Source organism: Sinohyriopsis cumingii, chromosome 3 (genome assembly GCF_028554795.1).
Source record: "Sinohyriopsis cumingii isolate HCF-2022 chromosome 3, ASM2855479v2, whole genome shotgun sequence".
Taxonomy (NCBI): domain Eukaryota; kingdom Metazoa; phylum Mollusca; class Bivalvia; order Unionida; family Unionidae; genus Sinohyriopsis; species Sinohyriopsis cumingii.
The window spans coordinates 113,253,784-113,274,036 of NC_142963.1; the positions used below are offsets into that span (position 1 = coordinate 113,253,784).

General features: G+C 34.4%; 1 protein-coding gene across 2 annotated transcripts in view; it reads left to right on the forward strand.

Annotated features, from left to right (window-relative positions):
* LOC149803605 (sorting nexin-29-like) overlaps positions 1–20,253 on the forward strand; it is a 96,681-nt gene that overhangs the window by 44,040 nt on the left and 32,388 nt on the right. For both annotated transcript variants that reach the window (XR_016420233.1, XM_089953355.1), the window contains exons 11-18: positions 1,858–1,948; positions 6,122–6,183; positions 8,277–8,340; positions 13,756–13,884; positions 15,136–15,221; positions 15,641–15,747; positions 17,602–17,718; positions 19,119–19,171. Coding sequence is in view for 1 of the 2 variants with exons in the window: in XM_089953355.1 (XP_089809481.1) it covers positions 1,858–1,948; positions 6,122–6,183; positions 8,277–8,340; positions 13,756–13,884; positions 15,136–15,221; positions 15,641–15,747; positions 17,602–17,718; positions 19,119–19,171 (709 nt within the window). In the remaining variant the exon portion in view is untranslated. The remainder of the gene's footprint in view (positions 1–1,857; positions 1,949–6,121; positions 6,184–8,276; positions 8,341–13,755; positions 13,885–15,135; positions 15,222–15,640; positions 15,748–17,601; positions 17,719–19,118; positions 19,172–20,253) is intronic.

The following is a 20,253-nucleotide window of genomic DNA, read 5'->3' on the forward strand; positions in this document are numbered from 1 at the left end:
GCATTATGAAAGATATGTTCATGTCATCAGTATGAATGATGTGTTTAAGTCAGCAGTATGAAAGACATGTTTATGTCATCAGTATGAATGATGTGTTTAAGTCAGCATTATGAAAGATATGTTCATGTCATCAGTATGAATGATGTGTTTAAGTCAGCAGTATGAAATATATGTTCATGTCATCAATATGAATGATGTGTTGAAATCAGCAATATGAATGTTTTTAAGTAATCAATATAAATTATATATTTAGGTAATCAATATGAATGATGTGTTTAAGTAATCAATATGAATAATGTGTTTAAGTAATCAATGTGAATGATGTGGTTAAGTAATCAATATGAATGATGTGGTTAAGTAATCATTATGAATGATGTGTTTAAGTAATCAATATGAATGATGTGTGTAAGTAATCAATATGAATGATGTAATCAGGTAATCAGTATGAATGATGTGTTTAAGTAATCAATATGAATGATGTGTTTAAGTCAGCAATATGAATGATGTGTTTAAGTAATCAATATGAATGATGTAATCAGGTAATCAGTATGAATGATGTATTTAAGTAATCAATATGAATGATGTAATAAGTATGAATGATGTGTTTAAGTAATCAGTATGAATGATTGTCAGTAATCAATATGAATGATTTGTGTCAGTAATCAATATGAATGATGTAATCAGGTAATCAGTATGAATGATGTGTTTAAGTAATCAATATGAATGATGTGTGTAAGTAATCAATATGAATGATGTAATTAGGTAATCATTATGAATGATGTGTTTAAGTAATCAATATGAATGATGTACTCAGGTAATCAGTATGAATGATGTGTTTAAGTAATCATTATGAATGATGTAATCAGGTAATCAGTATGAACGATGTGTTTAAGTAATCATTATGAATGATGTAATCAGGTAATCAGTATGAATGATGTGTTTAAGTAATCAGTATGAATGATGTGTTTAAGTAATCAGTATGAATGATGTGTTTAAGTAATCATTATGAATGATGTAATCAGGTAATCAGTATGAATGATGTGTTTAAGTAATCAGTATGAATGATGTGTTTAAGTAATCAGTATGAATGATGTGTTTAAGTAATCAGTATGAATGATGTGTTTAAGTAATCAGTATGAATGATGTGCTTAAGTGAGCAATATGCAGGATAACTTAAGAGTTTCAGAGAAATGTCAGTTTTCTTATCTGTTTAATTTCTTTATTTGCACTTTTCTTTTACTGCAAGAAAATCATCTGGCATACAGCTTATTCTTAAATGGGTCGGCAAGTGGCTGTGTGCCTAATGTTGAGATTCACTTTTTCTTAAATGGGTCGGCAAGTGGCTGTGTGCCTAATGTCGAGATTCACTTTTTCTTAAATGGGTCGGCAAGTGGCTGTGTGAAATATGTCAAGATATTCTTATTCTTAAATGGGTTGGAAAGTGACTGTATGAAATATGTCAAGATATGTTTATTATCTTAATTGGGATGAAATGTGGCTGCTTGCTTTATGTCAGGATATCTTTGTATTTAAATATGCATGTATTCTCCATCACAACATCAGTGTCAGCACTTGCTATAAGTGTTTGCTTAACGTGTTTCATGTGAGTGTGAATTTGACACACAGTCCCTGGTTTTTGTGTCTGTTTTTATTCAGTAAGTTCAGATTGACCTTCTGACCAGATGACCATTCATTTCAAAGTCGTATTGAAATACTAAATTAAATTTTATATCCAGCAATTTTCATTTATTTGTAAAACAAATATTGGAGGATGTTTTATCTTGCGCATTATTTTCTATGTACGTTATATGACTCAGCTTTCATTACTTTTTATATTGTCTTCTTTTAACATAATAGTTGATGTAGATGATATGGAAGAATACAGGAATGATGACATCCAGACAGCGGCATTTGCTCTTCAGCAGGCACAGAAAGGATTCCAAAACAGGTAGGATTACCAATGGATACATAAATTAGAGTCATGTGACTTTGAACATACTGAACCCTTTTTGAGAATTGGTATCAGGTATCAGTCTTGGGTCATGTAGGGAACTATATTCAAGGAAGAGAACTACAATAATGATACAGCTCTTTACTATGGTAAACATTTAGGTTACTTGTTGTCTGTCACATAATAAATTTGATGTTAGTAAGTCTCAATCAGAAAAGTAGTTGCATTGTTAGAAACAGTTTGACATTTACCATATTTTGCATTTTTATTGTTTGCATGGAATACAAGTTATGAAGGCTAATTTATCATTATTTCATTTCTTCATCCTTAGATACCCATGGAAAGAGATGATTGTTGGTACACACATGCATACACACACATGTGCATGCATGCACACACATGAACATACACATCTTGAGACCACTCCATGTCCAGGAAAGTATTGTTAAATACCATATCATTTACTTATAATGTAAACAAAGTTTGTCATCAAGATTTTGTATGAGTTTGATTATGAGTAACATCAATACGTTTTTAATAATGGGGTGATCTTGCATCTGTTTGGCTACACTTGCTGCAATTGTTAATACCATATTTCTGATCAGATTTTACCGCTCCAGTGGCCTAAGTGGTTGGAGTGTCTGCCTTGGATACAGGAGGTTGCAGGTTTGAACCCCGGCCAAGTCATACCAAAGACTTATAAAAATGGTACTAACAGCTGCCTTGCTTGACACTCAGCATAAAGAGGTTAGGACTGGTCAGCCTGGTGTCAGGATAATGTGACTGGGTGGAACATCATGCTACATGTCTGCAGCATGATGCCCCAGTGCTAGACATCACTATAAACTGTCACACTGTAGAAATCTTAGGGATATGACTGAAAAAGTGTTAAAGATACATTAAAAATGCAAATCACACACATGCACCCACACTGACTTTGATAGACTGGCTATGTATGTTTTCACCATCAAGATCTCTGATGAGCTAAATTGTTGTTTTTAGCACTTTTGGAATGTCATTGGATTCAGTTTAGGTGAGTTCATATTAAAATTATTTATACATATAGTTCTTTGAATGTAATTACTTGCCAGGGACGTTGGGTGACTGAGTGGTCTGAAGCGCTCAACTTTACTGATCGCTGCCATTTCACCTCTGTCCAACCGCTCCAGTGGCCTAGAGGTTAGAGCATCCGCCTCGGATGCAGGAGGTCGTGGGTTCGATCCCTGGCTGAGTCATACCAAAGACTTACAAAAATGGTACTAACAGCTGCTTCGCTTGGCCCTCAGCATTAAGAGGTTAGTGTTAGGACTGGTCAGCCTGGTGTCAGGATAATGTGATTGGGTGGGACATATGCTACATGTCTGCGTCATGATGCCCTAGTGCTAGACATCACTATAAACTGCCACATTGCAGACATCATAGCGATATGACTGGAAAATTGTTAAAGCTACGTTAAAAGTCCAAATCACACAACACATCACCTCTGTCCACGTGGGATTGGGTCTTAGGCTCAACCAAAATGGGTATGAGAGAAAGTGTGCCAATAGCTTCCCATGGGTTGGTGGTTCTTACTGGGGTATTCCCAGGTTCCTCTTCCACCACACTGACTGCCATGTATAGCCTCCTCATGCACTTGAAAATGTTATTAATCCCAGAACAAACAGCAGCATTTAATTCCATACCTTTTTGTTTAATTAGAGGAAGGCAAGGAAGGTAACCATTTCATAGGTTTGGAGACATGCAGTGAGTCACAGGCCTGGGGCTATGCTGAGATTTTAACCATACTGAAAAATTTAAAACATTGAAAATGATATTTTAGGATAAAAATGCATTAATTTCAGAGGAACAAGTTGTAAAAGATAAAAATAATACACATTAGGCATTAAAATGAAAAGTTTGTCAATTAAATTTAACAACAATATAAAATGGCAGTATAAAAAGTATCACTGTAAGTTAATAATAATTTTTGATGATATAATCATATTATAAGACTAGTTTGTAAAGTTCCTAAGAAATATTACAGTCTTGTAGAAGAAGAGGTTTTCACTAAGGAAAAAGCTGTGTGGGAATCAACTAATAATACAGTGTATTCTCTAGAAGAAACAACTAAATATGGGTTTAACCAAAGCAAATTTTCAATGTGTATTTCTGATGACTACCAATAACTATAAGTATCAGAGGTTCTTTTCATAATTATGTTCAAGGAAAAGAATTTGTTTTAATAAGAACATATTTGTTGTGAAAATCATGTCCAAGGGGCAGGGAGAGATCTTGGGGACTATGCTAGTCCTTTTTGATGTATAAATTTCTTGTCCTTTTTTCATTCTTGTATAAATGACTTGTCCTTTTTTGTATAAATAACTTGTCCTTTTTATGCCAAGAAAGTGATCATAGATAATCGTAACATAATGTAGCAGTTATTTACTCAAATGATTGTCTTACTGAGATCAATGCAGAGTATTATGAGGTTTCATGGATTACTGAGATCAGTGCAAACAGAGTATTGTAAAGTTTCATGGATTACTGAGATCAGTGCAAACAGAGTATTATGAAGTTTCAGGATTACTGAGATCAGTGCACACAGTGTATTATAAAGTTGCATGGATTACTGAGATCAATGCAAACAGTATTATAAAGTTTCATGGATTACTGAGATAAGTCCAAACAGAATATTATAAAGTTTCATGGATTACTGAGATCAATGCAAACAGAGTATTATAAAGTTTCATGGAATACTGAGATCAATCCAAACAGAGTATTATAAAGTTTCAGGATTACTGAGATCAATGCAAACAGAGTATTATAAAGTTTCATCGCTTACTGAGATCAATGCAAACAGAGTATTATAAAGTTTCAGCATTACTGAGATCAGTGCACACATAATATTATACAGTTTCATGGATTACTGAGATCAGTGAAAACAGATTAGTATAAAATTTTGTTTATGGTCAGTAGTGCCTTTATTCCAGTTACTATAATTGTAATCAGATTGAAATTTTGTTGGCTATTATTTTCTGATTGAATTTTTTTAGGCTATTGAATTTAAATTGAATTTTGTCCTCATGATTCTATCAAACTAACGTGTATAATATGATAGAGATTTTTATTATTATTGTTATTTAGTAGTTAATAATATATTTTTCAAATATTATTTACTTGAACAGATATACAAAAATTTTATACTGTTCTTGATGCCTCTGATAAAGTGAGAAAGGTGGTGCTTGGTTGAGAGATTGGCTGGTGATTGAGTTTGACTGAATCTGCAGAGATTATAAAGAATTGTGTAAATTGGTATTTTCAAATAAAATAACTCAGTTGACAAGAACATGAATGTTTTATATTCAGAGCATCATAATACCTGTCATTAGCTTGATTAATGCATATACTACACTATTAACAGTATTATGTAGGGCACAAATAAATTTTGGTGAGGATTTTGTGCTATTCAGTGTATAGGTTGAAGTGTGGTGTAAATTCAGGGTTCTTGAAGAACAAAGTATTTTCTAATACAAGAAAAATATGGTAATATGTGCTGTGCTTGTATACTTTGAAAACATTCATGTACTTCCAACATAGTCTGTGCTGATTTGATGTCAGTCCACCTGAGATTGCATTTCAGTAAATGGGTCAAACTGACATTAGCTGAGCATAGATTTTCTTTCCATTCTTACCCATGCGGAATAGCAAGAGATATAACAGAGACAATGTAATCCACTGAAAATTGACAGCTTTCTTTAGTTACTGATTAAGGTATGTTGTGCTTATGGTGACACACATCTTCACCTAGCACTCGTAGATTGACACTAGACTTGGCACATACATGTAGGGTCACAGAAATCCATGGAACGCCTACAGCAACCAGAGGTCAACTGAGACATTTTTATGTGTTAGTTTTATGATGTTTTAATTTAATGTAACTAGCTGATGATAGAATACAGTGATTACACTTATACACTGGGCCATTAGAATACATATTCAGTCTGCAGTCTTTCTCTCACTGTCTTTGGATGAGTTATGATCAGGACATCCCAGGTTCTGAAATCATACCTAAATTAGATGCAAATGTTATAATTAGTTAATAATGATTATTTGGAGCTTGATCTCTCGCAGAGAAGAAAATTATGTCCAAATCTTTTACCTTTGTTCTCTGATATTTATTACTTTTTACAGTCACCGTACAGAGGGGGATGGTGGAAATGAACAAATAAAAGATACAAATTTGATGAGCACAGGTTAGTGATATTTTACATAGATGTTGCTTAATTAATCTAAGGGGAGATGAATAAAATACATTTTTTCACTTATTCATTAATGGATATGTACCGAAAGACATAAAAGTATCTCCACATGGTTCCTTTGTGGGGACAAAATTTTTAGGGCAGAAACATCTTGGCATTATTTTCTCATTTTGAAAATATTTTCATGGAGGTGCTACACTCAAAACTTAGCAGATTGAACCAAAAGTTTTCTCCCATTGTTGCAAGCAGAACCAAGTGTCTCTATTAAAAGCCTCATTACATGTACTTTAGCTAACTTTGGTCTATGGTTCTTCAAGGAGAGGATGAGCTACTGTTGCAATGAAAGCTTACAGTTCTATGATTTTAGACATGTTTTGACATCATGGAAGGGAGGAATCACTGTCTAGAACCTTCATGACTCATGAATTTTACAAAACCTGTTTCCTAGTTGCTCTAATGGCATCAGGCAGAATCACCGAGATACATTCCTTGTTGATTGACCTGGACAGAATTAGTGAGATACATTCCTTGTTGATTGACCTGAACAGAATCAGCAAGATGCATTCCTTGTTGGTTGACCTGGACAGAATTAGCGAGATACCTTCTTTGTTGATTGACCTGGACACAATCAGTATGATGCATTCCTTGTTGGTTGACCTGGATAGAATCAACAAGATACCTGTCTTGTTGGTTGACCTGGACACAGTCAGCAAGATATATACCTTGTTGGTTGACCTGGACACAATCAGCTAGATACATGCCTTGCTGGTTGACCTGGACAGAATCAGCAAGATACATGAATTGTTGGTTCACCTGGACAGAATCAGCAAGATACATTCCTTATTGGTTGACCTGGACAGAATCAGCAAGATACATTCCTTATTGGTTGACCAGAACTATGAACTTCTTACCGTGATGGATTGCTTTCTCTCATGATGGCTCCTGTTTTCGTTGTCAACAATGGTACCTTCTCATGGATAAGCAGTCTTTGGTCTTGAAACCATTGTCGTCTTTGGATTCTTCATCCCAGGGATCTCTGAAATGGTACCTAAAGTAAACTGAGCAGATCAGAAGAAGGAAATTTTTAGAAGTTTTTGCACATGTCAGCTCACTAGGTTTGTGTGGTTGTGATAACTTTTGAATGCAACTGCTTGGGAGTTCATCCAAATCATCCAGGCCTGGGTATGGAGATGATAAATGATATTTGCCAGCTTTAACCTCAGTGATTTTCATCCCAGAGGGCTCTGTTTGACTTGATATTATATAAGCAGCAAAACAGACTGCCTTCCTTGTTGTTAAGCAGCTTTCCATTTATGTTATTTTACTTCTTGATTTGGTAGTAGATATCACATGATGTAGCTTCACAAACAACATTTGACTCGAGGTAGGGCCAACTGTAGGATAAGGGGATGTAACTCATTTGACCTCTTCCCCAGTATACTATAACAGGTAATATATTTGATGAGTTAAATAATGCTTTCTCAATAATACATGCCCAGTAATTATACAGGCACACCCTTCCAAGCCCACAAAGCAGTTGTATCCCTGTAAGAGCACATCCATGCCAGTGATAACTGACAGTCAACATGATTTGGCAAGCAGACAACCATTCGGCCCTTCTGTTGCTATAACAAGCCAAAAGCTGTAATGAATGTCTTCTAAAGATTAGGCGCTATACAAAGTCCTCATTATTATTATTATTATTATTTATTATTATTATTATTATTATTATTGTAGCTTGGAAGGGCTGGATTTTGTAATGTATTGGATATTTTCTTTGCATGTTATGATTGGGTAAATATTAATATCAACCAAACTTGTTTTACTCTAAAACAATTTGTTTTCTTGCATTGTTAAAAATTTTCTTTTTTGTACTTACATCATGTGAATAACAACTTTACATAGTGTTCGCTGATGCACTTGTGAAAAACTTGGAACCTTGAGGATGGAATTCATCAGTTATGCCTCAGTAAACCAAACATGATTCCTGTGTTAAAATGTGCTGTCTTTTACTTGCTTACTATATTTTCCAACTTTTATTGAAATGTTTAGATTACTGATTATTGTATGTGTTGTATTTTTTGTAGAGGACTTGAAGAAAGCTGTTGTTGCAATGATGGTTAGGAAAGACGAAATTGAAGAACAAAACAGGTATGTTGAAATAAATTTCTTCATTTTTTTTATAAATGAATAAATATTTATTTGATACAATTAAGGTGAAATAGTGCCCAGATTAAGTTATACTTTTATTCTGTGAATTATCTTTCCACAATATCATTCACACCTTTTTGTTTCAGTACAATTCAAGACTTGATTTAGGAGAAAACCTAATAAGTTGATAGATATGTAGTCAACAAATGTTTAAAAAAAATGGATGCAGGGTCAAATGTAAAATAATTGTACCTTTAACAGGATGTTACTGTGTAAATGGAATACCCTGCATGCATAATGAAGAATTAAGGGCTCGGCAGACAGAAAGCCACCCTCCAATCCATCTGTAAATCTTTATATCTCAGATTTGTTCGAGCTTGATTATGTAAAATCATTGAACTTATTAAAATGGTTGTTACTACTTTTATCTTTAACAATTGTACAGATGATCCAGTTGGATTTTCTCACTTTCATTGCAAATTTTGATGCAAATCTGCTCTTTTCTTTACTTCAAAATTGACTCTGCCAATTGCAAAATAAAATTTAAGTTCAGAAAATATTTTGACTTCCATTGTTTTCAGTGTATAATTATTTTTGTTGTTTTAGCAACTAAATTACCTTTTCATTGGTAATTAAATTCTTGGATTCATGAAGGAGTTCTTTTGTTACTAATGAAGGATTCATGTTCATTGGATCTTAAAATCCATGGTTTGTAGAAACCACAGAATCAAAGAAAATTGGCACCCCAATAATAAAGAGTGAATTCACAGTACAGTTCTCCATCATTGTAACATGCTTTGTTATAACTCCATTCCAGATATAGATTCCATGAGTAGAACTGTATTTTAAGTGGTCTATCAAATACATGACAATATGGGGTGAAAGAAAACAACATGAGCTAGTATTATATATTTATTTTCCTATTAGAACTTCTGGTCAGAGACCAGAAGAGCTTATGAGATGATCTGTTATCCATCATCTGACATCGATCCGTCCATTAGCAAAACTTTTTTATTACTACTTCTAAACTGTTGGGAGTATTGCCACACCAGAGTCAAGTTTGGTTCTAAATGAAATTGGTTTTTTTCAGACATCTATTTCAGCTGCCATAGCATCTGTCTTGAAAATCTTGTTATCATTCCTTCTCTGGAATGGTTTTATCAGGATGGAATTTTCACTAGAAAACTTTTTACAATGTTTAGCTGGTTCTAAATAAAGATGGAGCCAGTCAGATGTCCAATATGGCCATCATGGCAGCTGTCTTGAAAAATCTTGTTATTGCATCTTTTTTCTCCATGGATAATACATGGGGTTTTCACCAGAAGTCTTCTTCTGAGGTCAGATTAGTCTGAAATGAAAATAGTTCTTCCTGAACAATATTGCTGCCACAGCAGCCATCTTGAAAATCTTGTCGCCTCTTATTCTGAGTGTATGGTCACATCAACCTGGTATTTTTTTCCACAAGACTTTTGATGATGTCTGGTTGGTTCTAAATGAAAATTGTGCCTATATGATAAATATGGCTACCATGAAAGCCAGCTTGAAAATGTTATTGCTTCTCTTTCTGAACAGAAAAACATTTCAGCATGGAAATTTTGTCTTTTCTGTCTATATAATATATAGAACATGTATAAATTCTTATCCATTATGGAAATTTCGTCTTTTCTGTCTATATAATATATAGAACATGTATAAATTCTTATCCATTACCTCCCCTTACAACCATTAGATGTTGCAACATTTTAAGCTTCATTTCCAAATACAGTATCATATGGATTAAGTATATTATGTTTTTAATTTGCAGGATGTTTTGCAAAATTTATCACTTTGTGATACTTGGTTTTTTATATAGACCACATGGTACAACATGCTATCATTGATTCATGTTGACTTTCAAGAGTTTGCATATGCTCACTTTAGTTTGTGCACTCTGTTTATAATGGGTGTTATTTAGCAAATTATTTAACAAAGCATTAACACACAGTTGTGTAAATTATCTTTTCTTTCTCTATCATTTTGTCATTTCTAAGAGTAGTAAATGCAATGAATACAAAGTGAAGGAAGACACACACAAGTTCTTCCTGGCATTACAACATGCATGTTCTGACCAATGTTCTGTCCAGATAGGGTCAGATTATTTACATGGAATTGTCCCTTCATCTATCAGTTTTTCATGGGATTGTGCGCTTTGGGGGCATCCATTGATCAGTCTGTTTGCAACAAGATAGAAACACAAGCTGCCATCCTTTGTTTCACCAGACACAGACCAAGAAGTTGCAGTTCATGGATGCAGTCAATCAGTTGGAAGGGGTTATTGGCCTTTGCTTCCCCTTCACAGTCTTAGTACCAAAATTAATACAGAAAAGGGGGTCCCGAGTGGTCTAAAGTGCTCTCCACTGCGGATTACTGCCATCTCACCTCTGTCTGCATAGGTTTGAGTCTCGGTTTCAGCCAATGTGGGTATGTGAGAAAACTTGCCAGTAGCTTCTCGTGGGTCGGTGGTTCTTTCCAGGGTTTTCCCGGGTTCTTCCCACACCATTAATACTGGCCGTTATGTATAGCCTGTCATGTGCTGAAAAATGGCATTAAACCCTACAACAACAACAACAATAATACAGAAAATATGGGATCAGAATTGCAAGATAATTCTGACAGCCCCTCTCAGATGGGACAAGTCCTAGGTCAGTAATAGATTACAGCTACACAGAATCTTCTCAAAAATCAAGTTTGTAGGTTTATCACCCATGTCTGGATAGTTGTCTCCTTTACACTTTGCTCTTGAAAAGACAACCTTGTGAGAGAAGACATTAAGACCATAAATTGTGGAAATAATCTTGAGAGTAAAAGGACCCTCCACACCAAGGGAATGTTGTGTGTTTTTTGTGACTGTTGTAGAGACAATGCCATTGTCCCTTTGAGTGCCTTAGTCACTGAAGTAGCTGACTTTTTTTTCTCTGACTCTACCTGGAGAAAAAGTTGGAACTAGATACCATCAAAGGCTGTCACTCCATGTTATCTGACTCATTCAGGCACCATGGCAGACAAAATATCGGTTATGATAAAGATCTGTCAGACATACTTGCAAATATTGATTTGAATAGACTAAAATCCCTCACTGTTTCCAGAATGGAATCTGTCCTGGGTCCTAGCATGGCTCAACTCAGAGCAGTTCAAGCCATTAACAAGGACCTTGCTGAAGCTATTGTCATACAAAACATACTTCCTGATAGCTTGCAATGTAAGTTACATGACCTTTCAGTTGACACAAACTATCTTCAGTTAAGATTGGATGGTTCGGTGATCCTCATGACACAGTCAGGCTTCACAACCAAGAACAGGTTAGCATAAGTGGGCAATCAGAGAATCATTATATGCTTGCTCTCATCTATAGATAAGTCAAGAGCAGTGACCATGCAAGATCTTTTTCAATGCTCTTAAGCACTACTTGAAGCACACAGAGACAAGTCATGTCTTTCAGAATATCACCTCTCATGCCCTGTTCTTGTAGCTTAAGTGAGTAGTATATTCACTGTACTCTCTCATCTCAAAAGATCAAAGCAGCCTCATGAACATTTCAGCTTATGTAATTAGATAGATCTCTGCAAGCCTCATGTTCAAACTTAATGCATCAATCAGAGACATCATAGCGGCTGTTGGCTGGAATGCAGAGTCAACCTTCTTTAGTTTTTATCTCAGGGATTTAGCTTCATAGCGACAAAATTGGATTTTGGTGAATCCTTTGGCTGCAGTTCAGACAACCATCAGGTCCAATTAAACTAACACAGCAACTTAGCTTTGCTGGATTCACCGGTGAATTTTGATGGTAAGAAGACTTCAGTAATTATCTTAAAGTGATAGAACAGTCAGGGATCATGTGGCTTTAGGTTATTTTGCTTTAAGCAGGAGAAGGGGTTATTGTTCACATGGGGAATACAATCTTTTTTCCCTGGAAGGATACCCATTATATAGGTAGGATGCTCAGCATTCTTTCCTCCTATTACCTATTTTCCTAATGTCAATATGATTAGGGAGTATATTCGAAGGAGAAAGCAAATTTTTAGGTAAATTATATTTCTCAGAGAATACTTACCCAATCACATTACTTGAAGACCTTCCCAACCACACCATTATGCAAGCATCCTAGTTAGTAGTTCGCATAGCTTCAAACTGGTGACACCTAGGGGTGGCAAGGAGAGGGAATGAGCAAGAGTTATTGTCCTTTGTCTTTTAGTAGGGCTGAATTTGGGAGGTAGGAAGCTTATATGCTTAATGTTGATGTAATTTGTATTATTAGTATGTGTATTTGGCTTAAGTGAAAATGGTGCTGGTCTAACATCCGATTTGGCCCCCACAACGGCTGTCTTGAAAATCTTGTTAATCCTTCTAATGGAAAGTCAGTTTGACATGGGGTTTTCACCAGAGGACTAATTGTATCTGATTTCTTAGAATGTTAATGGTGCCAATCTGACCTTAGTTATATCTATCACAATGAACATGTTGAAAATTTTGTCACTAATTATCCAGTATATATGATCATAGCATCATGAGGGTTTTCACCCGAAGTCTGCTAATGGTGTGTAGTTTGTCCTAAATATAATGGTACCAATCTGTTAACCAGTATGGCTACTAAAGTGGCTTATTTGTAAATCATTCACTCAAAAATATCAGTTATGGATTCAAAGGAAGAAATGATCTTAGCTTGAATTCCTAGACATTCTTTCTGGACTGTGGAGCATCAATACCCAGTTGTAACATTATATGACAAATTGTGATCATTCCTGCTATAACATGGTTCAGTATATTACACTGTTGTCACTATACTGTAGTTCAGTACATAAATGGATCCCAACTGACATGTTATAATGAGAAAATTGTACTTTTTCAACTTATATTTCGTTGAACAACAGAGAATTGACCCTCATAAAAATGTACATTTTGACAGCGATAAAGATGCAGTGGGTATGTTACAAATATAAATGCTTGTTCTTCAGTTGCCTTTCCATGTAACTGTATAAATGGTACACTTCCAGTTATATATTTGCCTTACATCACATAGTTTTATTAATTTTAACATTTCCAAGAAATGGGTCATTGTGAAGTAGCCTAGTTTTCAATAGTATTATTTTTTAAGAAAAAAACATGATTCAAGACGTTATGACAGTTATTTTGATGCTGTAATTTAATTTGAGTAATGGTAAAGTTGAAAGAATGCTGCATCTGGTAAATTTGCAAAACTAATGAGGTTACACATAAGTTAATGAATTTTCCATGCTGTTTTAAATATTAGTGTATATAGGTTGTGCAGAGAGTTCTCACAAATCATATATTGTAGGAATGGAAGCATTATTGCGATACCACTGAGCTATACAGAGTTTTATTATGGCCTGCTTTTATATGGATCTATGTCCCTCATAGGTATCTGAAACTGATGCTGGAACAGGAAATGGAAACCTCCTCAACCCTGAGGGCTGAAATTGAGGAAATGAAACACAGCTTTAACCTCAAGTTGGAGAAGGAGGCAGTCAAACTGCAGGCACTGCAAAAGTAAAATAAACATATTAATATATTTATTATGATCTGTGTTGGGCTTAAAGCACAAATTGACCTGTTTTGTGAAGACCTTACCTATATTTTGGAGGAAAAAAATTAGTGAATAATTGAATACAGATGGACTTGTGAATATGAAACACACCATTTATATTTTTAAACTTTGCATGATTCATGTTATAAAGCAGTTGAGAATATTTTATACAATAATATGTAATTTTAGAACCTTTTTAGATGTTGTCTATATACACAATGCAACAGTATATAGCGTATATGGAATATGTGCCTTAAAATTGGAGTTTTTATTTTCAAGACTGTAATTCTTATTCAGCTGTAAAAAATTTGTGTCATTTTCAAGATCATCTTATTATTATGACTCGTATTTTTGTGTTCTAAGGTTATATAAAGGTATTTGGAAATTATTTTGGGTCATGAGTTTTCCTCTTAAGGAAACAAATCATTAAATTGGAAAGCATCATCAGTACTATAGCAACATGATAAAATTTTGAGAAATTTGGATGACCTTTCTTCCTAACTGCAGTAGATTATGTAAAGCTGAAAATAGATTGCATAGGTTTTGTTCTCATATGATTGCTGTTTAAATTGTACCTTCATTAACCACCTTTTGTTGGAACTTTCTGACTGATACACAAACCTATTTTCTAGTTCAACAAAAGTGAAGTCATGCATTTTAGAAAAGCCAATGTAGAAGATTTTTACTCCAAATACTGTCAGTCAAGGGATAATATAACATTACTGTTGTTCCTCTGGCCTGTCATTTTCTCAATCTATCCCACTCTTTGATAGCACTTTAGAACTTAAGAAAGCTGGAATTAATGCTAATTTAGCACAGAGAATGTTTTTAATCTTTAGGTTTAGTTGTATTTCCATCTTTGTCTTTCTGTATTTGACATTTAATGCTCTTGCTTAACTGGGACTCTTTATACCTAGAAACCCCATCTGCTCAGCTTTAATTTTCTTCAGACTTTAAAGTAATTTCACAGCATAACTAAACTTTTTAACTTTGACTAGGCACATACTTGCAATTCTTGCAAGTGCCATAGCAGTGGTGTTCTGATAAGGTTTTGGAGGAACAAATTAACCACAATACCTATGCAGAAATACATGTCAGTTCTGAGAAATATTATTTGTTCTAGTGATTGCCCTGATTTGTTCATCAAGTAATCACCAAATGATACACAAAATAGAAGAATAAAAATATACAACTCTTTTTACGATCTTTTTCAGGGAGAACCAACTTCTGAAGCATCAGCTGAGAAAGTACGTTAATGCAGTGCAGATGCTGCGAACAGATGGATCTCAGGTTTTGGATGGTAATGGCTTGCCAGCTTTTATACAAGAACTCTTAATATTCTTGTCCCAATACTAAAAAAGTGTTGATGCAGTGAGAAAGAAGAGGACAATAACTGTAATGATAATGATGATGATGGTGGGGGTGCTGATGGTTACTCTATGCAGATCTTTATATTAATCATTTTCTCATTTTACCTGTGATATAAAATAGATATAATAAATTCAGTTAATAAATTAAGATGTTGCTCAAAGGAAATCATCAATATTAATCCAGCACATCGACTGGAGTAAAGGTTATACCTTACCTTCCCATGTTTATTGTGACTATTTGACAATAGCTGTATTTTTACTCACAAACAGATGCAGGTAAAACAATTTTTAAAAAATAAATTTAGGGTGCATAAGTATAATGTGTAAAAAATATGAAATATTTTTTCAGAGAACCTTGGCATTCATGTAGATGAGCCTCAACCAAATATACCCCCTGTCAAGCCACTGACAGATTACAGCCATGAAGCTGAGCAGTATGAGAAAAAACTCATACAGGTCAGTGATCTTATTGACAGTAGTGATTATTATGACGACAGCAACTGACAGTGATGATTTATTATTAGCTTATCAGCTTTAATTGTTTTTGCTAATTGAGATCAAACTTGTCTCTATTCCCACTCCTATCACATAATGAAAAGCACAAAGGGGATTTAATATATTATCATCAGACTTAATAGAAAGTAGGCCACTGTTAAGTCTGTTTTGCATTGTGACAGAATCAAAAACATTTTGTGATACATTTGTTATTAACCTCACTGAATGAATATATTTCATGGGGACTGGAAAAAAATTGACATTTATGGAGATTTTTCATCTTGAGATAACTTGTGTGACAAATTTATTGGAAGAAAACATTTCTATAAAGGTTTTGTGAGCTTAAACTAAATATGTACTAAAAACAAGACAGATTCATATTCTCAGCAAACATGATTATACCAAACAAAATTATCTACCTTGTAAAACTGATGGGATAGAAATTTTTTAAAAGGTCAGTAATTTTGTAGTTCTACTCATCATAGACGATAAGAGCTTATGGGATGGCTTGTTGTCCATCGTCCTTCATCTTCAAAATTTTATTGCTAATACTCCTAACATGGTAGTCTTTGGAAGACTTCTTATTATATCTAGTACATACTAAAAATACTTCTGCATGGACATTCCCTATCACTACCACATTGACCATACATTTAAATGTTTGAATTATCTCTTGCAGTCTCCTTTGCAAATTGATAAGTTGCTTCTTTCAGTATTTGAACTTCTGTTTTCATTCATTTTGGTTAAATAAATATAATACACATTTATGGTTTAACTGAGAAAGATGGTTTAAATGAAGAAAGTAGGGCACTACAAACATAGCATGGTTAACTATTTGAACACTGAATACGTTGATTCCTACACACCAGCTAGCAGATTGAAACAAGTTGGAAACATAAACGAAGCAGATCACATGATAATGTTACTAATTTTGACAGTGGTCAGGTCTGAATGAGCATTCAGAATGTGACTTTCTTTAAAAGTAATAGGGTCACACTTTTTGTGCTTATTGTGGAAATTACTAAAATATAGCACATGCGACCAGTAGACTCCATCATTGCTGACCAATCACGCATGTCAGTGCCAAGCCTAAACTATCATCAGAGTTCATACCGGCAGTCAGGTCAAACCAGGTACAAAAGATAACAGCTAAGTGAGTGAATACTTAGTCTGGAGTATAATGATTTCATACACAAGAAGCTGTACAAACAGGTGTTATTTGAACGATAGGGCTTGAATTGGGTGTCAGGATGGTATTTAAAAGAATAATTTTTAAAGGGTAGCAGGAAACATAAAAGCATATTGACACTAGTGTATTGCACATAAGCAAGTTCTAAAGCAGTGTGTGCTGAACTGATAGCATATGAGAAGTGCAATGGGTAATGGCCCTGGGGAGAATATTAAGCAACCTTGGACTTTTTCCATAAAACTTAAGTCTTTATTTAAATTTCTGTTTCAAATGAAGGTGTGGACTGCTCCAGTGACCTAAATGGTTGAAGCATCTGCCTCATATGCAGGAGGTTACGGATTTGAATCCCAGCCAAGTCATACCAAAGACTTATAAAAATGTTACCAGCAGCCGCCTTGCTAGGTGCTCAGCCCCAGTGCTAGACATCGCTATAAACTGCCACACTACAGACGTTGTAGCAATATGACTGAAATATTTTTAAAGCTACATTAAAAATCCAAATCACACACACACACACACACACACACAAATGTGTAATAGGTAAAATATATGTTTCTGTTAAATGATTTTCTGATATTAAGAAATATTAATGAAATGGAATCTAATTTATCACACTTGTTTATTAGGTTGCTGAGATGCATGGAGAACTAATGGAATTTAATGAGCTTCTGCACAGACAGATCAATGCCAAGGAAGTCTTATTGAAAAAGTTACAGCAGGAGTTAATCGATCTCAGAGGACCTGTAAGTTATTAAGACTTTTTCTTTGTTTCTATGGAAAAATTCTTCATGCCATAGCATCAAATCACAGCAGTTTTCCTATATAATTACTTACATTTAAACTTAAAATCTGTTTCTAATATTGGACTCACTTATAATTCAGTTTCACATTTGATGCATGAATATCACTGAAGCTGCTGAATGCCCTTGACAACAGTTTAATTTGACAAGTTATTTCAGCACACAGTTGTCTCATTATAATGTGTTCTTTCAGCCCTGTGTTTTTGATAACAGGATTTATTCCAGTTACACTTTGAACCGTAAAAAATTGAATTACTACTGTCAGAATTAAAATATATGTATGTATAAATTAATGTTCAATGATAGCTGTGAATATAAAGGGGATATGGTAGATGCAAAGAAACTTGAGGCTTGAGACTTTATTGCATTAGCCATATATTTTTTAAGACATCCTGTCTCTGCCTGTCCCCCCACTACTTTTTCATTGAACATTTTCTTTAAATCATTTAATGCATGGCTGCAGATGCCACACAAGTGGAATCCATTCATAATTTATTTTCAAAGTCAGGTTTCTTTTCCATTGTATTGATTCTTCTTTTCTTATAAGGACAAATTCCTATTTTTTATTTTTATTCCATTTGCACTGCAAGAAAGCATTAAAGTTTTACTTCATCTAAGCGTTTTTTCATGCATCTATCAGTTTGAAGCATTTCAAACACCTACTATTCTTTACCTAAGCCACAAGTATTGCAGTATTGTTGTATTTTTGTTGTCAACATGCACTTTAATTAGATCATGGTGATCATCTTTTTATTAATGATAGAAATTATATAAATTGATGTTTGTAGTGTTTTATTAATTGCCAATAGGTATGCATCTTGAGATTTTTTCCTTGTGTATTTATATCACACACACACACACACATTTTAAGATACATTTCCTTGGATTTATTTTACACACTTGAAGGAAGATACATTACATTTCCTTGGATTTATTTTACACACACTTGAAGGAAGATACATTACATTTCCTTGGATTTATTTTACACACACTTGAAAAATGATACACTTCCTTGGATTTATTTTACACACACTTGAAGGAAGATGCATTTCTTTGGATTTATTTTACAAACACTTTAAGGAAGATACACTTCCTTGGAATATACACACATCAAGATATATTTCCAAAGTTATAATTTACACACACATTAAGACATATTTCCATGGAAATACTTCACACACACATAAAGATACATTTTGATGAATATATTTTACACCCACACACACATGAAGATGCATTCTATAATAGCACCATACTGAGATGCATGCATGTATGCACAGATGCAGATATACCTACAAAAACAAAAAGTATATTTACCATGTCTTTACTTTGTTTATCAACAGCTCCCCACAGACTTGACTTTTGCAGAGAATTATTTGCCGACTGATACAGACAGGTAAGTGTCATATGTCGGGTCTGACTGGTTAAATGTACAAGTGATGTATTCAGTAAAATGAAATGTGCTGCACAGTGTAATGTACTTGATTCTAATTGTCAAGAAAACCATATATCATGTAAAAAGTATCTCAGACACATTTCTACCTATTCACCTGTCCATTTGTACTGTATTATGTGGAATTCTTTCTTCACCATCTATGATAGATACTTGTAACCCTTGACTTCCTACACCATCAATGATTTATAAATTTAGCCCTTGCCATTCCTTCATCAATGATAGATACATGTAGCCCTTGCCGTTCCTACACCATCTATCATAGGTATTTGTAGCCCTTGGCCTTGCAACACCATTGATGATATATACATGTAGCCCTTGCCATTCCTTCACCATCTCTGATAGGTATTTGTAGCCATCGGCCTTGCTACATCATTGATGATAGATACATGTAGCCCTTGCCATTCCTACACCATCTGCAGTAGATAATTGTAGCCTTTGCCATTCCTGCACCATCTATGATAGATACTTGTAGCTCTTCCATTCCTTCACCATCTATGATAGGTATTTGTAGCCCTTGGCCTTGCTACACCATCTATGATAGATACTGATAGTCCTTGTCTTTCCTTCACCATCTCTGATAGGTATTTGTAGCCCTTGGCCTTGCTACACCATTGATGATAGATACAAGTAGCCCTTACCATTCCTACACTGTCTGCAGTAGATAATTGTAGCCTTTGCCATTCCTGCACCATCTATGATAGACGTGTGTGGCCCTTATATAAGATTGGGATTGTATAATGATCTTATGATTACCAGTATTTACAATAAGCTAATACATATCCAATGTATGCAATACTTTAACACTAAAAGCTAATATTCAAACCATTATGTACAGTGGGCTAATAAACAATGTACATAATACTTAAAACACACCAAAAGATAATATTAAGATAAGTATGTACAGTGGACTAATAAATATACAATGTACATAATACTTACAACACACCAAAGCTAATATTCAAACCATTATGTACAGTGGGCTAATAAACAATGTACATAATACTTAAAACACACCAAAAGAT